At 44.3% G+C, this 24,226-nt stretch overlaps 1 protein-coding gene across 1 annotated transcript in view; it reads right to left on the bottom strand.

The window, feature by feature from the left end:
* Positions 1 to 24,226, bottom strand: part of LOC110508941 (protein wntless homolog) — a 31,209-nt gene extending 6,983 nt beyond the window's left edge. Inside the window, exons 1-8 of the mRNA XM_036966586.1 lie at positions 23,907 to 24,226; positions 18,292 to 18,564; positions 7,466 to 7,590; positions 7,118 to 7,279; positions 6,753 to 6,889; positions 3,546 to 3,714; positions 262 to 359; positions 85 to 148 (exon numbers count right to left, since the gene is read on the bottom strand). Of these exons, the coding sequence (XP_036822481.1) occupies positions 85 to 148; positions 262 to 359; positions 3,546 to 3,714; positions 6,753 to 6,889; positions 7,118 to 7,279; positions 7,466 to 7,590; positions 18,292 to 18,564; positions 23,907 to 24,012 (1,134 nt within the window). The 5' untranslated portion in view covers positions 24,013 to 24,226. The remainder of the gene's footprint in view (positions 1 to 84; positions 149 to 261; positions 360 to 3,545; positions 3,715 to 6,752; positions 6,890 to 7,117; positions 7,280 to 7,465; positions 7,591 to 18,291; positions 18,565 to 23,906) is intronic.

Consider the following 24,226-nt stretch of genomic DNA (forward strand, 5'->3'; position numbering starts at 1 on the left):
TTACAAGACTTCATCCCTAGTTTACTCTCCCTTGGTCCGTCAACTTTTTAAGGTAAGGAGTAATCATATTAATCTAAAGAATACAGCCAACTCAGTCCCCACGTCGGAAGCCCAAATACTGTAGAAAGGGTTCTTCAACTGGACTCCCCTGGTGGGAAAAAAATGTTTCAGAAATGGTCCCTGCGGTGGTGGTAACTTCTAAACAAGTTTTATTTTGACAGTGTGACAAAGGAAGTGTGTGTGTGTGTGTTTCAGCCTCACCTCTCACACATGTCGAAGATAAACAGGCAGAAGGAGCCGAAGACAATGGGTCCCACCTGCTTCCAGTAGATTGAGAAATGGTTCCTCTCCATCTGGTCCTGAGGGTAATGATAAAAGGTGGGACAAAGAACAGAAATACAAGAGGGATGGAATAATAAAAGGGTTAGAAAACAGCAGTATCCTGGTCTAAACTAAACCCTGCATCTACAACACCTTCAGAAAGGATTCACACCCCTGGACTTTTCCCACATTTTGTTGTGTTACAGCCTGAATTTAAAATTAATTCATTTTAGATTGTCACTGGCCTACACACACAACCCCCCATAATGTCAAAGTGGAATTATGGTTTTAGAATATATATTTTTTTTACAAATTAATCAAAAATGTAAAGCCGAAATGACTTGAGTCAATAAGTATTCAACACCTTTGTTATGGCTTAACAAGTCACATAATAAGTGTGCAATAATAGCGTTGAACATGATTTTTGAATAACTACCTCATCTCTGTACCCACACACACAAATATCTGTAAGGTCCCTCAGTTGAGCAGTGAAATTCAAAACACAGATTCAACCACAAAGACCAGGGAGATTTTCCAATGCCTCACAAAGAATGGCACCTATTGGTAGATGAGGCAAAGCAAATGTAGACATTGAATATCCCTTTGAGCATAGTGAAGTTATTAATTACACTTTTGATGGTTTATCAATACACCTAGTCACTACAAAGATCGACCTCCTTCCTAACTCAGTTGCCGGAGAGGAAGGAACCTGTTCAAGGATTCCACCATGATGCCAATGGTGACTTTACAGTTACATAGTTGAATGGCTGTGACTGGAGAAAACAGAGGCTGGATCAACAACATAGTAATTACTCCACAATACTAACCTGATTGACAGTTAAAAGAAGGAAGCCTGCAAAAAAAGGTCAATATTCCAAAACATGCATCCTGTTTGCAACAAGACACTAAAGTAAAACTGTAAAAAAATGTGTCACAGCAATTCACTATATGTCCTGAATACAAAGTGTTGGCGCAAATCCAGTACAACACATTACGGAGTACCACTTCCAATATTTCAAGCATGGTGGCTGACTCATGTTGTCGGTGCTTGTAATCTTTCAGGACTGGGGAATTTGCCAGGATAAAAAGAAATGGAATGAAGCTAGGCACAGGCAAAATCCTGGAGGAAAACCTGGTTCAGTCTGCTTTCTAACAGACACTGGGAGACGAATTCACCTTTCAGCAGAACAATAACCTATAACAAGGCTAAATCTACACTGGAGTTACTTACCAAGAAGACAGTGGATGTTCCTAAGTGGCCGAGCTACAGTTTTGACTTTAATCTACCTGAAAATCTATGGCAAGACCTGAAAATAGTCTAGTGATGATCAACAACCAACTTGACAGAGCTTGAAGAATTTTGATAATAATAAAAACGGGCAAATGTTGCAAAGTCCAGATGTGCAAAGCTCTTCGACTTACCCAGAATGACTCACAGCTGTAATCACTCTGAGAGACTTACCCAGAATGACCCACAGCTGTAATCACTCAGAGACTTACCCAGAATGACTCAAAGCTGTAATCACTCTGAGAGACTTACCCAGAATGACTCACAGCTGTAATCACTCTTAGACTTACAGCTGTAATCACTGAGAGACTTACCCAGAATGACTCACAGCTGTAATCACTCTGAGAGACTTACCCAGAATGACTCACAGCTGTAATCACTCTGAGAGACTTACCCAGAATGACTCACAGCTGTAATCACTCTGAGAGACTTACCCAGAATGACTCACAGCTGTAATCACTGCCAACAAACTTCTACAAAGTATTGACTCAGGGGTGTGAAAACTTATGTAAATTGTAAATGAATATCTGTATTTTATTTTCAATAAATTCAGGCTGTAACAACATTTTGAATAAGTCAAGGGGTATGAATACTTTGTGAAGACACTATGTATGTATGCAAATGAAACAAATCTACAATGGCCATACAGCTAACCATTCTAATTTGGTGTATACCACAAAGGGCACAATACCATGACAGACCTTTCCTTCTATAACCTTTATTTAACATAGCAAGACATTAAGCAGCATAAAAAGGTTTTAGGACTATGGATACAAAGTCATACTAAGTCCATGGATACTAATTCAAACCGCTCGCCCACACGGCGCCATGCACATGGTCTGCAGTTGTGAGGCCGGTTGGACGTAATGCCAAATTCTCTAAAAATGAAATTGGAGGCGGCTTTCTGATGTAAAAAGGGCTTCATAAATCAGTTTAATTGATTAATTATGGTAGAGAAATTCATATTCAATTCTCTGGCAACAGCTCTGGTGGACAATCCTCCAGTCAGCATGCCAATTGCACCCTCCCTCAAAACTTGAGACACCTGTGGCATTGTCTTTAGTGACAAAACTGCACATTTTAGAGTGGACTTTTATTGCCCCCAGCACAAGGCACACCTGTGTAATGATCATGCAGTTTAATCAGCTTCTTGATATGCCACACATGTCAGGTGAATGGATTGTCTTAAAGTAGAAAGGCTCACTAACAGGGATGTAAACAAATTTCTGCACAACATTTGCGAGAAATAAGCTTTTTGTGCATATGGAACATTTCTGGGATCTTTTATTTCAGATCATGAAACCAGCACTTTACTTTATATTTTTGGTCAGTGTATTTGACCCTGATGGTCATCTATGACCAGTTGAACATATTGAAGAATGATCTGGCCTTAATGGCCATGTACTCTTATACTGTAATCTCTACCAGCACAGCCAGAAGAGGACTGGCTACCTCTCAGAGCCTGGTCCTCTCTAGGTTTCTTCCTAGGGAGTTTTTTCCCTAGATACCGTGCGTGCTTCTAGATCAGCATTGCTTGATGTTTGCGGTTTTAGGCTGGGTTTCTGTATAAGCACTTTGTGACATCTGCTAATGAAAAAATGGGTTTAATAAATACAATTGATTTAATTTGAAAGGCAATGTTACCACTTTCGCGTAGACTGCATTCACGGTAAACGCTACACATGTCAGCTCAATTGGAAATTACCTTTTAAATGTCAACCACGCTACAACGGGGAGCTTCCGTGCTAAAGATTTGGGTCAATGGATACCAAGTCACTGGCTCAATGGATACCAAGTCACTGGCTCAATGGATACCAAGTCACTGGCTCAATGGATACCAAGTCACTGGCTCAATGGATACCAAGTCACTGGCTCAATGGATACCAAGTCACTGGCTCAATGGATATCAAGTCGGTGAGAAGGTGAAGAGACAGACCATGAGGTGCTCTCCACAGAAGATGATCCAGAAGGAGAGCAGCATGGCGTAGAAGATGCCCTGCCGGATGTCCCCGAACAGCAGCATCCAGGTCCAGTTGAAGCCCACAGAGAACCACTCCACCGGGATGTTGATGAAGGTCATGCACAAGCCCAGGGCAAAGATCACCCTGGAGGACACACCATCAACTGGATCATTATCAAAATCCTTATCATCCCCACCATCATGATCAACTTGATCATCAACATAAATAGAAATATAAATCAATAGCATACAGCATTAACATAAGGCTCACAATCAATATAAATGATCATGGACATTACTTTCTTATAATTCAGCAGAATTGTTAAATGGTTGGGTTCAGATAATTTAACATGTTCTTTCAACTCAACATAGCCACTAAAAATCAGACGGAAATGTAACGGGAGAACTCATAACATGGGGTCAGACATAGTCCACCTCCCCAGCCACCGGGGAGACTCCATAGTCCACCTCCCCAGCCACCGGGGAGACTCCATAGTCCACCTCCCCAGCCACCGGGGAGACTCCATAGTCCACCTCCCCAGCCACCGGGGAGACTCCATAGTCCACCTCCCCAGCCACCGGGGAGACTCCATAGTCCACCTCCCCAGCCACCGGGGAGACTCCATAGTCCACCTCCCCAGCCACCGGGGAGACTCCATAGTCCACCTCCCCAGCCACCGGGGAGACTCCATAGTCCACCTCCCCAGCCACCGGGGAGACTCCATAGTCCACCTCCCCAGCCACCGGGGAGACTCCATAGCCACCGGGGAGACTCCATAGCCACCGGGGAGACTCCATAGCCACCGGGGAGACTCCATAGCCACCGGGGAGACTCCATAGCCACCGGGGAGACTCCATAGCCACCGGGGAGACTCCATAGCCACCGGAGAGACTCCATAGCCACCGGGGAGACTCCATAGCCACCGGGGAGACTCCATAGCCACCGGGGAGACTCCATAGCCACCGGGGAGACTCCATAGTCCACCCAGCCACTGTACCACACTGCAGGCTTTGATAAATCACTGCTGGTAAAATAAATAAAATATCAACCTAATAAGGCTTCTCTGTTCAATTGCTGCAAGTCCCTGCATGCTGGGAAAGATGAAAGGATAATTGCAAAGAGGACGGGAGGAAGGGAGGGGTGCGGGATAGAGGTGGGCATATTGCAGGGAGAATGAGGGGTGCAGTGCGGGCTGAGAGGTGGGTGTATTGTGTGTGTGTGTGTGTGTGTGTGTGTGTGTGTGTGTGTGTGTGTGTGTGTGTGTGTGTGTGTGTGTGGATGACGGTTTGCAATTGACTCTAAAAACATTAATCACATTCCAGAAGAGTCGGCAGCGAGAACCGTTCCGGCATGTTCTACCGAGTGAACAGTGCGAGACCACATTGGGCTGGTATGCAGGGAATGTCCTGCACTCTGCGAATATACAGTCAGGAGAGAGGTGTGTATAAAGAGCACAGCAACTAAACAAGCTGCAGAGAGCCAGATAAAGAGGCATCAACCTCCAGTACATCCTGTAAAGAGAGCCAGATAAGAGGCATCAACCTCCAGTACATCCTGGGGAAATAAAAGTACTAACTCAATAGAATCAAAAATTGCTTTAGTGGAAACAAACTTCAGGCATAGACTTAGTCAGTGTGTACTGCTGCCATTGATACACTTATTCCTCCAGTGTTTTATATTCTTCCAGGAAACCTTGCCAAGTAGTCCACCAGCAATTAACAGTTAACTACTGACAATGGCATGAATGTACTTTCGGTTTGGAAAGAGAACCATATCCTGAGGCATGGTGGTCATTGAGTTGTTCCGTTTTTCAAAAGTTCTAATAAAACCTAATAATCCACCACACAAACAGTCAAGTTCTTTAAACAAATCCAGTTTCAACCGCCTTGCGCATTCAGTCAACTGACTTTTCAGTAGACAATAACGTAACCTTGGTCCAGTTCCCAGGAATCCCACCATCAGAGCGACAGCAGGGAGCCTAAGTACCTATGAGAGGCATTTCCCCATTACATGTCTCTTGGTAATCTTTTTATTTCTAAAGCTAACATCTCGACACCTCTAAGGAATAGCATGACGGCTTCACCAAAGCTTTTACAGCATGAAATAAATAATCTCCTCTCCACAAATAGAGTTTGAGGGCCATTTCCTGAGAACTCTGCAGTCATTTGGGAAGGAGGACTCTGAGCCGAAGACCAAGGACAAGATGGAGAGAGCGAGGAAACATTGAGGTGGAAGCGTTAGTTGAGTGCTAAAAGACTGTTACACGCTTTACGCCTCGACGAATGTTCCTGTGGTTTTGAACACAGCGACATACTGATACGCTCTCCCCTCACTGCAGGGGGTAAACTAGACTGAACGTTTAGCTCTCTGCATAGGGTATCGTTCTACATTAGTAAATCATTTCAATCTGGTGTTAGTTATCATTTTTGCTTGAAAAAGCTCAATTCGGTACTCATTTTTATTTAACAGTGTAGCTGACCAACTGCAGCTCTAGGATCAGTTTAGTCTTTTAGCTCATTACGAATGCATGCACAAGGGGGAGCTGATCCTAGATCAGCAATCCTACTCTGAGATGCTTTGTGAATACGGACCCAGGACACTGCACACTGAGATCTGACCTAGATGCACAGTTCATCCATAGTTAATCTAATGACATGTCTCCTCCTGTACTAATGTTACCATAAGCACTAGGCCTAACTGGTATCCACTGGGGTTACTGGGTTTTACCCTGGTGTAACAGTATAACTTTAGTCCGTCCCCTCGCCCATACCCGGGCTCGAACCAGGGACCCTCTGCACACATCAACAACAGTCACCCACGAAGCATCGTTACCCATCGTTCCACAAAAGCCGTGGCCCTTGCAGAGCAAGGGGAACCACTACTTCAAGGTCTCAGAGCAAGTGACGTCACCGATTGAAACGCTATTAGCGCGCACCACTGCTAACTAGCTAGCCATTTCACATCCGTTACACTGGCTGAAGGTTTGACTTGTGTATCGCTAGGACAAGACACACCCATGCATTTTGGATTAGAGATCAATTCTCAATTCACACACACGGTGCCCAAGCCCACAAAGCAACCAATGTCACTGGACAACTGAACTCTATTTTGACGCCAAATTTGAATAAACACCAAAGAAACATCCCGTTTACAGTCCAATAAACAATATGGCCCGGCCTTACTTTTCCAACAGCACAGGGGGTCGCGTCATCAGGGTGATGCGTCTCCAGTACCACACCATGATGATGAGGATGCTTGGTGTGAGGAAGGTCTTCATGGCGAACCACACCTTGGTGAAACCGCCGTTCTGATGGATACCCTGATAGGATGGGAAATTAAACCGTCAGCCACAGTCTTTCACACAGTTCATTTCAACATCTCGTTTGCCCATTTTGACCATCAGTTTGGACAAAATCGGAAAACGAACCAAAGTATTTTCACACTTCGGCCGTGTGTTTAGACTCCATAGTAAAGGATATATTATAGTCTCTCCCAGCCGAGAGGAGACGGGGCGATCTGGAAGAGATGTGCAGTAGAGAATGCTCACCACCAGACGGATGTCCTTGATCTCGCCGATGCCCATGTTGATCTTCTTGCGTTCGCTGACAGGCAGGCGGATGTTGAGAAGGTAGTACTTGTGGGCCACGTTGCCCAGCTCCATGAAGGGCAGCAGGTCACACTCATAGTAGCGCCCCTCGTTCTCATACGTCTGCAGGACACAAGATAAAATGGTAAGAGATATCCAATTGGACAACAACTCAACTTATATGGATTTTTTCTTTTACACAAAAATACATCTGATGAGCTGAAACAATGAGACTGAGAGATTGATTAAGAGCTGAAAATTAAGCAAAAGCCAGAAGCACAACAGATATTGAGGAATGGAATTGTTTACCTTGGTGGTGGTGAAGTTGCAGCTGAGCTTCCTCTGTTCTATGGAGTGGGCCATCTCTGTCCACTCACTGAGCGTGTCATCTCTGTAGGCCAAACCCACGTCAATGGTGGCTAGTGCTCCATCCTCTGTAGGGGGAAAACGTCAACATATCACACTTTAGGGTGATCTGAATGTTCAAAGGTTCACAAATATACCAACTACCAAACTTCACATAGATACCAGTTATGGAGACTTCATTACAAATCTATCCTGTTTTTGATCTATGCAGGTCTGAACAAGCAAGATCAGTATTGAAGGGGGAATTTGCAATTAATCAAATTCTCTTAATGTAATGAATCAAATCCAACGCAGCCAAAACGCGCCAGATTTTTAAAACTTTGCTTCTATTGAACAAATAAAGACACTTTAATTAATTATATGAAGAGTGCCTTGGTCCTTGTTTCTTTTTGATGACCAATTCACCCCTTTTACCAAAGAGCCCCTTCTATCTACCAAAATGTACTATTGTGTACCTTAGTAGCGCTTCCCTTCCTCCTCTTTCTACTAGTTAATCAAATTCTCTATTTACATCTGCTCAATTTAAATTTGTAGCTTTGACATCAATACATCTGTGTAAACCAGCGATGAAATAAGTCTCTGGTGACAGAGTCATTTTGGTAAGAGGCTAGCTCTCAACTATCCAAGGGGGCTTACAGTGGTCCCCATCCTGGTTTATTAACTGAACATATGGATTGCAGCTGGCTCCATGTGAACTACAATCGAGACAGAATCCTTGCTTGCGATACGGTTTTGGAAACGATTTGGATTTCAACTTTCATACCAGCGAGAAATCATTTTTCAAATACAAAAGATACACTTACTGTACGGAGTTCGGCAAAGTTGCATCCAACTGTTTTCACACAAGGCCTCCAGCCGAGGTAGGACACATCCTCTAACCCTACGCTCACATTTCCATTGAACCATTCCACTCCGCATTTCCATTGAACCATTCCACTCCGCATTTCCATTGAACCATTCCACTCCGCATTTCCATTGAACCATTCCACTCCGCATTTCCATTGAACCATTCCACTCCGCATTTCCATTGAACCATTCCACTCCACATTTCCATTGAACCATTCCACTTCACATTTCCATTGAACCATTCCCCTCCACATTTCCATTGAACCATTCCACTCCACATTTCCATTGAACCATTCCACTCCACATTTCCAGCTGGATAGCATGAGTTTCTCAAAATACAGCCGGATGCAACTTTACTAAACTGGGTACAGTAAAAGCATATTTTGTATTAGAATATTTTTTCTCGCTTATAGGAAAACTACGAAACTGTATAGCGTTGCGAGGCATATTTACGTTTGCGGCAGAGTATTTGGTTAGAGTCAGACAGCATCGAGCATTTGCCTCTGGCAGCATATGAATGGTTTTTTATTTTATTTAACCTAGGCAAGTCAGTTAAGAACAAATTCTTGTTTTCAATGACAGCCTAGGAACAGTGGGTTAACTGCCTGTTCAGGGGCAGAACGACAGATTTGTACCTTGTCAGCTCGGGGGTTTGAACTTGCAACCCTCCGGTTACTAGTCCAACACTCTAACCACTAGGCTACCCTGCCGCCCCAATGGAATTGGAGTCGTGATAAGGGGTAGGGAGAGGCCAGAGCAACTGGAGCTATGAAAAGGACGCACATCTCTGCTAAACATAAGATCTGATAATAGCAACCCTGGGTAATTTTATGGCTGTCAAATCAGTTGACACATCATTCATTTCACTTAGTGTGAATGAAACGTTATAATTTCCCAAGGTGTATGCATCAACAACCATTAAAGACAATGAGTGCAAGTCTAAACTACTCCAAAGGCTACAAATGACAATGACAATGGGCTCATTGGGCTAAAAGGGATAGTTCAACTAAAGTGTTATTTTACGTACAGCTTTTTTTAACGTAGCTGCTGTTAACACTCCGCCTCCCTTCACGTTTAGCTCTTTAAAGCCAATGCTTTTTTATGCTTGCTCAGGCAATGTGAACCAGAGGCTCAGTACACAGGGTGTGACGCAATTGCATTACCACCAAAGGGCGAGCTCTGTACCGCATCCCTCTCAAATTTTCTAAAAATGCGAAGGGCTCCGTACAGCTCCGCATTGGCATGATTGGTTGACAATAGGTGAGGGTGGGAGGTCCTGTATAAACAAACTCACAACTTCCTTCGCAACAGCTCTTCAATGTGAAACGCAAGAAGTATGAATTCCCTTAATTCTGCAGAGGTCGTATCACAATAAATGCAGACATCGGATTGGCCATGCAGTGGCTGTGCAACCTCTTCTGAATCATGATGTAGTCTGTCTCTGCATTATACACTGCTCCAAAAAATAAAGGGAACACTAAAATAACACATCCTAGATTTAAATGAATGAAATATTCTTATTAAATACTTTTTTCTTTACATAGTTGAATGTGCTGACAACAAAATCACAAACATTATCAATGGAAATCAAATTTATCAACCCATGGAGGTCTGGATTTGGAGTCACACTCCAAATTAAAGTGGAAAACCACACTACAGGCTGATCCAACTTTGATGTAATGTCCTTAAAACAAGTTAAAATGAGGCTCAGTAGTGTGTGTGGCCTCCACGTGCATGTATGACCTGCCTACAATGCCTGGGCATGCTCCTCATGAGGTGGCGGATGGTCTACTGAGGGATCTCCTTCCAGACCTGGACTAAAGGATCCGCCAACACCTGGACAGTCTGTTGGTGGATGGAGCGAGACATGATGTCCCAGATGTGCTCAATTGGATTCAGGTCTGGGGAACGGGCGGGCCAGTCCATAGCATCAATGCCTTCCTCTTGCAGGAACTGCTGACACACTCCAGCCACCTGAGGTCTAGCATTGTCTTGCATTAGGAGGAATCCAGGGCCAACCGCACCAGCATATGGTCTCACAAGGGGTCTGAGGATCTCATCTCAGTACCTAATGGCAGTCAGGCTACCTCTGGCGAGCACATGGAAATGCCACCCCACACCATGACTGACCCACCGCCAAACCGGTCATGCTGGAGGATGTTGCAGGCAGCAGAACGTTCTCCACGGCGTCTCCAGACTCTGTCACGTCTGTAATGTCCTCAGTGTGAACCTGCTTTCATCTGTGAAGAGCACAGGGCGCCAGTGGCGAATTTGCCAATCTTGGTGTTCTCTGGCAAATGCCAAACGTACTGCACGGTGTTGGGCTGTAAGCACAACCCCCACCTGTGGAAGTCAGGCCCTCATACCACCCTCATGGAGTCTGCTCAAACAGACATGCACATTTGTGGCCTGCTGGAGGTCATTTTGCAGAGCTCTGGCAGTGCTCCTCCTGCTCCTCCTTGCACAAAGGCAGAGGTAGCAGTCCTGCTGCTGGGTTGTTGCCCTCCTACGGCCTCCTCCACGTCTCTTGATGTACTGTCTCCTGGTAGCGCCTCCATGCGCTGGACACTACGCTGACAGACACAGCAAGCCTTCTTGCCACAGCTCGCATTGATGTGCCATCCTGGATGAGCTGCACTACCTGAGGCACTTGTGTGGGTTGTAGACTCCGTCTCATGCTACCACTAGAGTGAAAGCACCGCCAGCATTCAAAAGTGACCAAAACATCAGCCAGGAAGCATAGGAACTGAGAAGTGGTCTGTGGTTACCACCTGCAGAACCACTCCTTTATTGGGGGTGTCTTGCTAATTGCCTATAATTTCCATTTGCACAACAGCATGTGAAATTTATTGTCAATCAGTGTTGCTTCCTAAGTGGACAGTCTGATTTCACAGAAGTGTGATTGACTTGGAGTTACATTGTGTTGTTTAAGTGTTCCCTTTATTTTCTTGAGCAGTGTATTTCTGAACAGCTGAAATTCAAACCCTGAGGCGATTTGAACGAAACATATATATTATGAAGGCTCCAGCCTTCTCGGTCTGTCTGTTGTCATGTATATTATGAAGGCCGCAGCCTTCTCGGTCTGTCTGTTGTCATGTATATTATGAAGGCCGCAGCCTTCTCGGTCTGTCTGTTGTCATGTATATTATGAAGGCCGCAGCCTTCTCGGTCTGTCTGTTGTCATGTATATTATGAAGGCTCCAGCCTTCTCGGTCTGTCTGTTGTCATGTATATTATGAAGGCCGCAGCCTTCTCGGTCTGTCTGTTGTCATGTATATTATGAAGGCCGCAGCCTTCTCGGTCTGTCTGTTGTCATGTATATTATGAAGGCCCCAGCCTTCTCGGTCTGTCTGTTGTCATGTATATTATGAAGGCCGCAGCCTTCTCGGTCTGTCTGTTGTCATGTATATTATGAAGGCCGCAGCCTTCTCGGTCTGTCTGTTGTCATGTATATTATGAAGGCCGCAGCCTTCTCGGTCTGTCTGTTGTCATGTATATTATGAAGGCCGCAGCCTTCTCGGTCTGTCTGTTGTCATGTATATTATGAAGGCCGCAGCCTTCTCGGTCTGTCTGTTGTCATGTATATTATGAAGGCCGCAGCCTTCTCGGTCTGTCTGTTGTCATGTATATTATGAAGGCCGCAGCCTTCTCGGTCTGTCTGTTGTCATGTATATTATGAAGGCCGCAGCCTTCTCGGTCTGTCTGTTGTCATGTATATTATGAAGGCCGCAGCCTTCTCGGTCTGTCTGTTGTCATGTATATTATGAAGGCCGCAGCCTTCTCGGTCTGTCTGTTGTCATGTATATTATGAAGGCCGCAGCCTTCTCGGTCTGTCTGTTGTCATGTATATTATGAAGGCCGCAGCCTTCTCGGTCTGTCTGTTGTCATGTATATTATGAAGGCCGCAGCCTTCTCGGTCTGTCTGTTGTCATGTATATTATGAAGGCCCCAGCCTTCTCGGTCTGTCTGTGGTCATGTATATTATGAAGGCCCCAGCCTTCTCGGTCTGTCTGTTGTCATGTATATTATGAAGGCCGCAGCCTTCTCGGTCTGTCTGTTGTCATGTATATTATGAAGGCCGCAGCCTTCTCGTCTGTCTGTTGTCATGTATATTATGAAGGCCCCAGCCTTCTCGGTCTGTCTGTTGTCATGTATATTATGAAGGCCCCAGCCTTCTCGGTCTGTCTGTGGTCATGTATATTATGAAGGCTCCAGCCTTCTCGGTCTGTCTGTTGTTATGTATATTATGAAGGCCCCAGCCTTCTCGGTCTGTCTGTTGTCATGTATATTATGAAGGCCCCAGCCTTCTCGGTCTGTCTGTTGTCATGTATATTATGAAGGCCCCAGCCTTCTCGGTCTGTCTGTTGTCATGTATATTATGAAGGCTCCAGCCTTCTCGGTCTGTCTGTTGTCATGTATATTGCAGTTGCTGAAAAACAACACTACTTGACCGCCTGTCTGCCTCCTGCGCAGCTTAGCCAATGTTTGCAATGATGATGAAAAAATAACATTCAATCGCTAATTGTCTTCCAACTCTGCCGCCGAACGTTCTAGGCAGCCGGGCATGTATCCAGATCGATAAAAAAATTCTGACAATGGGCAAGTTAGTTTGTTAAAATACTTATTTTCCACCATAAATTGCAAATAAATTCATTAAAAATCCTACAATGTGATTTTCTGGATTTCTTTTTCTCATTTTGTCTGTCATAGTTGAAGTGTACCTATGATGAAAATTACAGGCCTCTCATCTTTTTAAGTGGAAGAACTTGCACAATTGATGGCTGACTAAATACTTTTTTGCCCCACTGTATGTAGACAGCAGAGTGGACACTCAGCACAGCAGCTATGTAGACAGCAGAGTGGACACTCAGCACAGCAGCTATGTAGACAGCAGAGTGGACACTCAGCACAGCAGCTATGTAGACAGCAGAGTGGACATTCAGCACAGCAGCTATGTAGACAGCAGAGTGGACATTCAGCTACGTAAAAATGTTTTATCCTGCACATGTGCAGAAACATCCATATCTTTTTTTTGCCTTGGGAAATTGGGATACAGAAACTCCACATCCGTAGCCACTCCATTTTATGTCCTTAAAGTTACTCATTTGAAGTATGAAAACAGAGAAACTTTCAAGTTGGGGTGAACTGTTCCATCAACCCTTCAAAGTTTGCAGGAAAGAAACCATGTCATCCAAAACACTATCAGAACAGATGCACCAAACGCTCACATCGGCGTGCTGTGTTGATCCAGAAATAGTCCAGAGATGATTCATGACCTGAAACATTTCCCTGTTGAGGGGTTTAAAGCTATTTTACATACATGTACATAAGGCCTCAAGTTCAGTCTACTACACAACAGGCAATGATACTATAGTGCTGACTTGAAGGTGAAACCTTTCAGAGCTGAACCTGGTTTTAAGTGCTTTGAGAACCTAAATGGGAGTCTGAATGCCAAGACAGACTTTAGATCACATTGCAAAGACAAAGTGTTCTGTACTTCCTCCTTCCAAACAGACTCTTGTGCGGTTATGAAACAAGCTGGAGCGCACCGAAAGAAACCCGGTGGCCTGACCGGGAGAAGAGAGGAAAGGGAGGGGGGGGTATTGGCAGTCCTCTCTCTCCTCAAACCCCTCTATCCCTCCCCTCTCAAGCGAACACTGCCAAAGATTCTGAATGTCAGCTTACCACACACAAACATTCCACCCCAGTCCAGCGGCCATCGCCACAGTGACTAAGCCTGCTCAACAGCTGTGTTATTGCTGGACCCCTGCCAGGGGTGATTGTTGCCGGGGTAGAGTGGGGTGGGAAGAAAGGGGGGCAATTCATCTCAGGGACCAGCTTTATAACACCAAGTGGGCAAGGTGCAGTTGGGGGGCTTCTTTACGCATTCCGCAATAGTCATATGACTGAGGAGTAGAATCCCCTTACCTTTGGTGTGGTACTGTCTAAAGAAAGTGGTTCTGGTTGAGTTATAGACAGAGGCCATATTGTCACACAGAGCTCTGCTTCTTTGCTTACCAGTCAGCCAGAGAGATTTAGATGCCATGAGAAAGTAATAACCTAGAGCTCTGTCAATAGACTGCTGGAACTCCTTCCTCGACCCAGATCCGTCAATAGACTGCTGGAACTCCTTCCTCGACCCAGATCCGTCAATAGACTGCTGGAACTCCTTCCTCGACCCAGATCCGTCAATAGATTGCTCAAACTCCTTCCTCGACCCAGATCCGTCAATAGACTGCTGGAACTCCTTCCTCGACCCAGATCCGTAATAGACTGCTGGAACTCCTTCCTCGACCCAGATCCGTCAATAGACTGCTGTAAACTCCTTCCTCGACCCAGATCCGTCAATAGACTGCTGGAACTCCTTCCTCGACCCAGATCCGTCAATAGACTGCTGGAACTCCTTCCTCGACCCAGATCCGTCAATAGACTGCTGGAACTCCTTCCTCGACCCAGATCCGTCAATAGACTGCTGGAACTCCTTCCTCGACCCAGATCCGTCAATAGACTGCTGGAACTCCCTCCTCGACCCAGATCCGTCAATAGACTGCTGGAACTCCCTCCTCGACCCAGATCCGTCAATAAACTGCTGGAACTCCTCAACCCAGATCTGTCAATAGACAGCTGGAACTCATTTTCTTTTATCAAATTAGCACTCCACCTTATTAAATGTAACAGAGGTTGTTTGCAGAGCCTAGCCTTGCATGAAGAGTATTCCTGCCTGAGACTATCTGACCTCTGTTTAGACAAAAAAGAGACCTAGAGCTCAGCAAGCTAATATGATATTGAGTTGCAAAGACAACCTGGATTGAATTTGAGATCAGTGACACTACAGCCACACGTTTCAGCTCTGAAGTTGAATACGTGGTTTGATATGCAGCTGCTTGACATTTCCGAGCCGGTTGTCTAGCTTTCCTCCGCGGCTCGGTCATAGACGGCTGTTGACATCAGGGTGATCATTAGGCCCTTGCCTCAGGGCCCGGGGCCAGGCACAATAACATTGCTGGCAGATGATCAGAGGTAGTCTTCCTGGCCCCAGTGACTCAGAGTGGGGTGGATAACAGTCCCATTCCACAGCATCTGGTTGGGTGGAATTGTGGGACAGGGTGGTGAATCAGACTAATCTGGCAGCGCAAGCTGTAAACAACAATAATTTCATGCTTGGGACATTAACTTATTTTTTTTATGACGACACATTGATGAGTACACACTGAAACATGACTATAGTTTATATGAGAAAAAAACTGTATAAACCTCACTCAGAATTTAAGTTTTATTGTCATAAAATGCAGCTTCACTAATCTACCTATCTGAGATATCTACTACAGCCCTCATCCTCCACCCGTTCTCCTAATCACATTCTGTTAAAGGTCCCCAAAGCGCACACATCCCTGGGTCGCTCCTCTTTTCAGGTCGCTGCAGCTAGCGACTGGAACGAGCTGCAAAACCCCTCAAACTGAACAGTTTTATCTCAAATCGCTTTATTCAAAGACTCAATCACGGACCCTCTTACTGACAGTTATGGCTGCTTTGTGTGATGCATTGTTGTCTCTACCTTCATGCCCTTTGTGCTGTTGTCTGTGCCCAATAATGTTTGTACCATGTTGTGCTGCTACCATGTTGTGTTGCTGCCAGGTTACTGCCGTTGTTGTCATGTGTTGCTACCATGCTGTTGTTTTCTTAGGTCTCTCTTTATGTAGTGTTGTCTCTTGTTGTGATGCGTGTTGTCATATATATATATATATATATATATATATTTTTTTTTAATCCCAGCCCCCGTCCCTGCAGGAGGCCTTTTGGTAGGCCGTCATTATAAATAAGAATGTTCTTAACTGACTTGCCTAGTTAAATAAAAGTTAAATCAAATCAAGCATACTTTCACAACATATCGTTGGTGAGGGGAAGATGTTACAGAGTGCCTCATGCCCTGCTGTACAACAGGGCTCCCCAACTGAAGACACGCAGGCTGAATTTGGCCCGCGGGTGATCTTATTTGGCATCCCCATGTTCTCTGAACAAAAAAAAAATGTTTTTATTGTTGGACATAACACCAGCAAATCAGCTCTGTTTGATTTGAACTTTGAAAATCTGTTCCAAAGTATTCGCACACATAAGAGATATTTGTGATCGTACATAAATGTAAGCAAGGATTGAAATGATTATGTTTTAGTCAAATATTATATCTGTTTGGGCTTCTTGCGGTCAATTTGCAGTCAACAAATCATTTGTAATTATGTTCCAGTCCCCTGACCACCCACTTAGGAAAAATAAAAAGGCCCGCGGCTGAATGTAGTTGATGTACAACCGCTGCTAGGCCAGATAGAAATCTGTTACACAACATAAGACGTTGGGCTCTGCTTCCCTCCATCCCAAGGGCTCCTGGAGCTTAAAAGAGTCTGTGTTCTGATCACTTTCCCAGGCCGGCCCGGCCCACCGATCCCCCTTCATTAGTTCTCTTTGTTATCCCTCTAATCCCTTCTTTCACAGCCCCAGACCTGGCGCAGCGCCATGCGCCGATCTGCCCGGTCAGTGTCGCCCCCTCCTTTCCAACCACACACTAAGAGATATTTCACTTGCTACAGTGTAAAGAAGTCAAAGAAGGGAGAAGCAAGCCCAAATCCATATTACCTTTCCCTTAATCCCAGGCCAGAAGAGGGTTGCCATATCTGAATTATTTTCTGAATGTGATATCTATGCACACCTCCAAATCAAACTCTCATCCCTACACCTAGGATTTTCAGGTAGATCTGTGAGAACAGAGTGGATTGATGTAAGGACGACGGTGACCTTTTCCCATGTATATAGGACCATATTGCAATAGGTATACAGGAAGTGCATTGGGTTCCAGTCGGAATTGGGCACAGATCTGACTGACACCATGTTCGGATAAGGATGTGGCCAAACATTCCTGGTCTGAACGTAAAGGAATGTTAAGAGGGTACAGGGAGGTGCAGGATGTCTGCTATGATGAGCAAAGGGATGGGGGAAAAACTAGCCTTCATCAGATCAGGGAGGCGTACAATTGGCCCAGCATCGTTAGGGGAGTGTTTGGCTGGAGTAAGCTGTCATCGTAAAATAATAATTTGTTGCCTAGTTAAATAAAGTTTTTTTAATTTTTTTATCTAACACCTGCTGCTGAAAATGACTCAATATTTCAGGGCTTTTGTGTTTGTTTTCTAATTTTACATTGACCTCTACAATGGAGAGTGAGACACTCATCCCCAACCCTCACTGAGGGACGTACCGTGTACCATGTTACAATTCGTCTTGAGGATAGCCAGGAGAAAATGTGACAAATTTGCCCAGCAGAGTGTTATTCCACTTCATGTTAGGGAATTGCAAAGCTATCAGCTTCCAAATTGAGACAGCCCACCACAGTTCGAGTTTCCCCAACTACCTGTTCTATAGAGACTATAAGCCTCTGACATGGATCCCTGAGGCTTGTATCACTAGGGAGAACCAGCAGCACATCAGTCATTGTCAGGCCTTCCTCTCAGCGTGAGATAAATGCAATCCACTGAGAGGAGAGAAACATTCCTCAGGGGCCTCATGCAGTCAACACAATAGCCAGGACAAAAGCAGCCAACAGCCTGAGGTGATGTAGAGGGACACTAATATCAACAGTATCTATAGACACATGAATACTTTAGAATTGGATCCACAGAGTGTAGAAGACAAAGGACACATACTTCAGTGGTCATAGAACTGCTTGGACTGGTGAGTCCTCATGAGTCATGATACAACATAGACAGTATACAAAGACAACAGACAGACGGACAACAAAAACACACAAGATGGAGACACGACAGCACACAAAAAAAAGACAGACAAATATCAACAAGGTAAAAATGTCACTCCTGAAATAACACAATCGACACAATGAACGGCAGCCATATTGAAATCTAACAAGAAGTGTCGCTCACCTATCTGGTTGTACATCTTGAAGGCAATGTCAAACTGTAGGATGACCAGCATAAACTGGAACCAGGGGCTCATCTCTTTGTTGGGCAGGGGGATATGGACGGCAAATACAATGTTGTTTGCCTCGATCTTCTTGGCCATGGCCTCATCAAAGTCCCGGATCTTGTCACACTGGTTAGGGCCCCAGGGCATGAACCATTTGGTGCTCTGATGGTGTTTGACCGTGTCCACACATTTGGTAGCCAGGTAGTGGACTGCTGTGGTGGGGCTGGGAGCTACAGGGAGAGGAAAACAGACGTTAGCCTGGGTAATTGCTTGTTAGGTTACATTGGTAGCTAACCTAGATACATAAGTAGTTCTATTCATCTGTCACCTTTTGTGTAGAAAAATAAATAAATCTATATTTGATGAAATTAGCAGTAAATAGTATTTGGGGGATTTAAATGGTAATTTTTGGTTGCTGACCACATCGTTCCACAATTTAGTTGCAGTTCTTATTTCAATGCTCTATGTCACATATGTCAGAGTCAAGGCCCGCGGGCCACATCCGGCCCGCAAGAAGGTTTTTTACGGCCCCTGGGATGATCTTGATTTATTATTAGAACCGGCCCGCAGCAAGCCGGCAGCCCGCAGATCTTTTACACGCACCAATACTACATTTCCCACAATGCAAAGGTGACGCACCGAGCAGTAGGCTGCTTCATTTCAATATTTATTGGCACAGCAGTCGTCAGCATCACAGTAAAATTAACTTTCAGATACCCATCAAAAATGGCAAAACGGAAGGTGGATACTGAGAACCGGGGGTTTCAAACAAGGTGGGAGTCGGAGTATATGTTCACGAAGGTAGCTGGAAAACCTGTGTGTCTTCTGTGTGGAGAAAGTGTGGCGGTACTGAAAGAGTATAATCTGAGACGACATTATGAAACGAAACACGCGGACAAAAACAAGAATATGGACATGGAACAAAGGCTACAAAAGGCAGAGGAATTAAAACGAGGCCTCAAATCTCGACAGGCTCTGTTCAAAAAAGCCAAATCACAAGGCCAGGCTGCTGTCAAGGCCAGTTTTATTTTGGCAGAAGAGATCGCTAAATCAGCCCGGCCATTTACGGAGGGGGATTTCATCAAAAACTGCATGATTAAAGTTTGTGACGAAGTTTGCCCAGAAAAAAGGCAACTCTTTTTAAATGTGAGTCTGAGCAGAAACACCATTGCCGAGAGAGTAGACCAGTTGTCCATCAATCTAAAAGAGCAGCTTGTGAAAAAGGGAAAAGATTTTATTGCATATTCCTTGGCTGTGGATGAGAGCACCGACATTTCTGACATTGCCCAGTTGTCAATTTTCATCCGCGGAGTGGACTCCAGCCTAAGCGTGACAGAGGAGTTTTTGGCTTTACGTCCTATGCATGGCACAACTACGGGGCATGATTTGTATGAAGAGGTGTCAAGATGTGTAAATGAGATGGAGCTGCCTTGGGAAAAACTCGTGGGTTTGACAACCGACGGAGCACCTGCGATGTGTGGACACAGGAGCGGACTGGTGGCGAAGATACGGGAAAAGATGCAAGAGGAAAACGCGACAGGTGAGCTGACAGCTTATCATTGTATCATACACCAGGAAGCGTTGTGCGGTAAAGCCTTGAAAATGGAGCATGTAATGAGCATCATCACGCGCACAGTTAACTTTATCAGAGCCAAAGGTTTGAATCACCGCCAGTTCAAGGCATTTCTGACGGAGTTAGAAACGGAGCATGGTGATTTGCCTTATCACACAGAGGTGCGATGGCTAAGCCAGGGAAAGGTGCTTCAAAGATGTTTCGAGCTTCGTGAGGAGATTTGTCTATTCTTGGACAGCAAAGGGAAAGACACAACACAACTCCGAGACGAAATGTTTCTGTGTGAAATGGCTTTTCTGTGTGACATTACGAGTCATCTGAATGCAATAAACTTGCAGCTGCAGGGTCGGGATCGTGTCATCTCTGATATGTACAGTACAGTGAAGGCATTTAAAACCAAACTGACTCTGTGGGAGACGCAGATGCGGAAAGAAAATTTGAGCCACTTTCCCAGCTGCCAGACCATGAAAGAGAAGCTCTCTACCAGTGCGTTCCCGAGCACACAGTTGGCTGATAAAATAGGTATGCTTACCACTGACTTTCGACGCCGATTTGCTGACTTTGAAGCACAAAAAAGCAGGTTGGAACTGCTCGGTAACCCATTTGCTGTTGACGTGGAAAGCTCACCACCAAACCTCCAAATGGAGTTGATTGACCTCCAATGCAATGATGCACTGAGGGAAAAATATGCGGCAGTGGGTGCTGCGGAGTTTGCCCGTTTCCTCCCCGGCACAATGCCCCAGCTGCGCATCCAGGCTGCTCAAACGTTGTCTATGTTTGGCAGCACATACCTGTGTGAACAACTGTTTTCTTTGATGAACCTGAACAAAACATCACACAGAAGTCGACTTACTGCTGAACACCTCCACTCAATTCTGAGGATTTCTTCAGCTCAGAGCCTTACCCCGAACATTGATGAACTTGTGGAAAAGATGGGACACCACCAAGTATCACCCTCAACCTCAAACAAGTGAACATTACTGTGCAATCACATATTTAGAGTTTTTACTCAGTTCAAGTTTAAAAGTTAAAATTTAATATTTGTTTTCACTGCATGTTACTTCTCCTTAAACAAAGTGTTGTTTTTGATTAATAGATTTTTGCACTTTATTTTTTTGTATTTCAATCCAATTATATTTTAAAAATATTTCAGTTGAGTGGATGATAGAAAATTGCTATTATTGTTTTTTCTTTGAAGTAAATTTAGCCCACTTTTGCTAAAATAGAAAATATAGTCTACTGATGGTGCCTTGAATACCGGTTTCTTTCATTTAATGTTCATGTTATGGGGATATTTATATAAAGGAAATTTGTCTTTTGTGTCTGTTGAAAATTAAAGATTACTGACAGAGCCATAAGAAAATATTGCTTTATTTATCTGATCATATTGTAATATATTTGTTAGGTTTTCAGTAGGTTCAATTAGGTTCACTAGACTATATGCGTCATTTAAAAATTTTTCAATGAACATTCGAACAGTCCGGCCCTCGTCTTGTAGCTGATTTTTTTATTTGGCCCTCCGTCCATTTGACTTTGACACCCCTGCTCTATGTGTAACCTTTGATTATGCTGAAAAGTGCAATCATGTGGAATTTTCAAGTCCATTGGTTCCCGAGTGGCGCAGCGGTCTAAGGCACTGCATCTCAGGGCAATGGGCGTCACTACAGTCCCTGGTTTGAATCCAGACTATCACATCCGGCCATGATTGGGAGTCCCATATGGCGGCGCACAATTGGCCCAGGGCCGTCCGTCATTGTAAATAAGAATTTGTTCTTAACTGGCTTGCCTATTTAAATAACGGTTAAAAAAAAAAAAAATTTAACATATGAATCTATAACGTGTGACAAAGTGTGTATATTTTCAGTGAATTCATAGTTAGGCTGATGGTAAAGTTGAAAACAATCAATTTCCAAACTCATAATCAAAGCTTTGTTCTGGAGATTAAGATGTGTCATACACCTATCAAGATCAACAAAGTAGGCATACATGAAGACATTTATCTATGGTTTTTGTTTATTGTCAAAAACAGTCAAATAGAATATCACCCAAAAAAATGAAGTTGCGTTTTAGATCAAACCTAGCCAAATCCTGCCTTAACAAAGTGGCAATTATTTCTAAACATGTTGACAGAACACCCTGTAGCAAGGCCCAATCCTTTTGAAGCTAGCTGTCAGGAAATTCCCCAGTACACAATACTGTAATGGATTGGTAATAGGTAAGAACATGGTCCATGCCCTCAGGGCTAGAGAAAGACATCAGCCACGGCCAAAAAAGCATGCGTGACTTCTCCCTTCAATATATCCCCCTAAATTCAGGGATAATACACAAATCCCTGCTAGGAATACATCATGCCACTATAATCAATGATTAGCTCAAAGGGAAGTCATTTGAGACACCTACAACAATGCAATGTTTCACATTAGTTACTTACGTGCTCAAATATCATACACCTTTAATGATTTATCCACAGACGAAAACAGCTAAAACAAGGAAACATTTCCGATTGCGAGGCCCTGGTCTGTGCAGATGTTTTCCATTACCAGCTGATGTCGAGCCAATTTATTTAGTCTCAATAGAGTAACTGAAAAAACATACCACAGCATAAAAGCACCCTCGAGGCTAGGCCTTTGGCACCAGCTTCATAAAACTAATCAGGCCATCAACTATCTGTGTGTGTGTGTGTGTGTGTGTGTGTATGTGTCTCTTAACTAGGTGTGCCTGTATCACCTCACAAAGGACTACTCAGGAACAAGCACACAGACACACCAAATTGAATTAAACCAGCTCTACGGAACCCCTCAGAGTTCAATTATCCCGGGACCCTAAGATTCCGGGCACACACCGCTCCTCCAGTTTCTACCCTAGTGTGTCCGCCTCTCTGCCCAGTGACCTCATGCTGTGTCGGAGTTGTCCAATAACGGGGAGACGAACGCCTTTCTACTCAATTACCCTGGCTGGCCCCGGCCACCGAGCAAATACAAAAGCATCAGGCTTCATTAAAACTATCTAAGGCAGGAGCATCCCAAACAAGCTCATTTCTTTCAGTAGCCATCCAGCTCTGGAGAAGACACTGACTGAGTGGAGAACGTTTCCCCCCAAATTAACTAGAGATAGGAATATGTAACAGGCCTCATAGGACTCAACTATTGTGACATTGAGCTTGTGTAGGAGTATCTGTGTGAGTGTGTAGGCACATGGGGGAAAAAGCTGACAGCAACTCTGATGTAGTACTTCAGGCAGAACACAATTTTGACAGCTGTGTGTGTGTGTCAGTGGGGAGTAGAGCCATGCAAATGGAACCAGCAGGAGAAGAGGAAATATGCAACGCTAAGAGGGGTTTGGGATTTGAGGGGGTTGCAGGGGGGGGGGGGGGGGGGGGGGGAGAGAGATGGTGCCTGCCTGGGGCCACGGAGACAGACAAATGAGGGAAAGGAGGAGAGCAAACATTCTGTATTCAATCAAAGTGAAGTTAAAGATACACACCAATTCCCATGGTGTTTTACAGGAATAGAGGTTATTCTTTTGGAAAAACAAACTCATACGCCAATGAGTAAATGAATTAACTCGATACTTTATAATACGTTTTCTGAAATAGGAAAGTCGTGTGTGTATTAACGGCAAATGTTAAAGTTTAAGACCACATTAAACCTTGCAGCGTCAATACAGAGGAAACGATTGAGTTGGAGGCGAATAGCTTCTATTTTTCTTTAAACTTTGAAGAGTTCAAAACTTCGTTAAAGGCTACATTGTTAAAGTTATAGGCACAACTTAAAGGCAAGCCCTACAGTCGCCATAGTGTTCCATTTTATAACAAAACATAGCAGTGATTTAAATAATTACCATACTCTCTAAAATGATAGTCTAAAGAACTAAGTTGTTTTCATTATTTGATACATAAAATATACGATCTATAAATCGTGATTATTCAACCGCATATATCGCATAACAAAGCCAAAGGTTGCAACATAAAGGAATACAATTGGGAAAAACCATGCTTACCAATCAAGCCTCCGACCATAAAAGAAAACGCTTGGAATAAAAGCAGAATCACTCCTACGATCACCAACTTTTTGGTGCTCATGTTTTCAATAATTGCCCCGGCCATCTTAAAAAGTTGAAGAAAAATCACGAGTAAGAAATCGAGAAGAAAGTCACCGCATCTAGCTAGTACTCCAGCAACCAAGATTAAGGAAGGCTAGCCCCGCACTGACTTGCTTGCCTTTCAACTTCGAAGGACTAAAGCAGAATCACATGACGGAATAGCACCCCTGCCTATCGCTGCGGAACACTACACTGAAGGATCTGTGGAGCGCCGCCGC

Source organism: Oncorhynchus mykiss, chromosome 28 (assembly GCF_013265735.2).
Source record: "Oncorhynchus mykiss isolate Arlee chromosome 28, USDA_OmykA_1.1, whole genome shotgun sequence".
NCBI classification, from domain to species: Eukaryota; Metazoa; Chordata; class Actinopteri; order Salmoniformes; family Salmonidae; genus Oncorhynchus; species Oncorhynchus mykiss.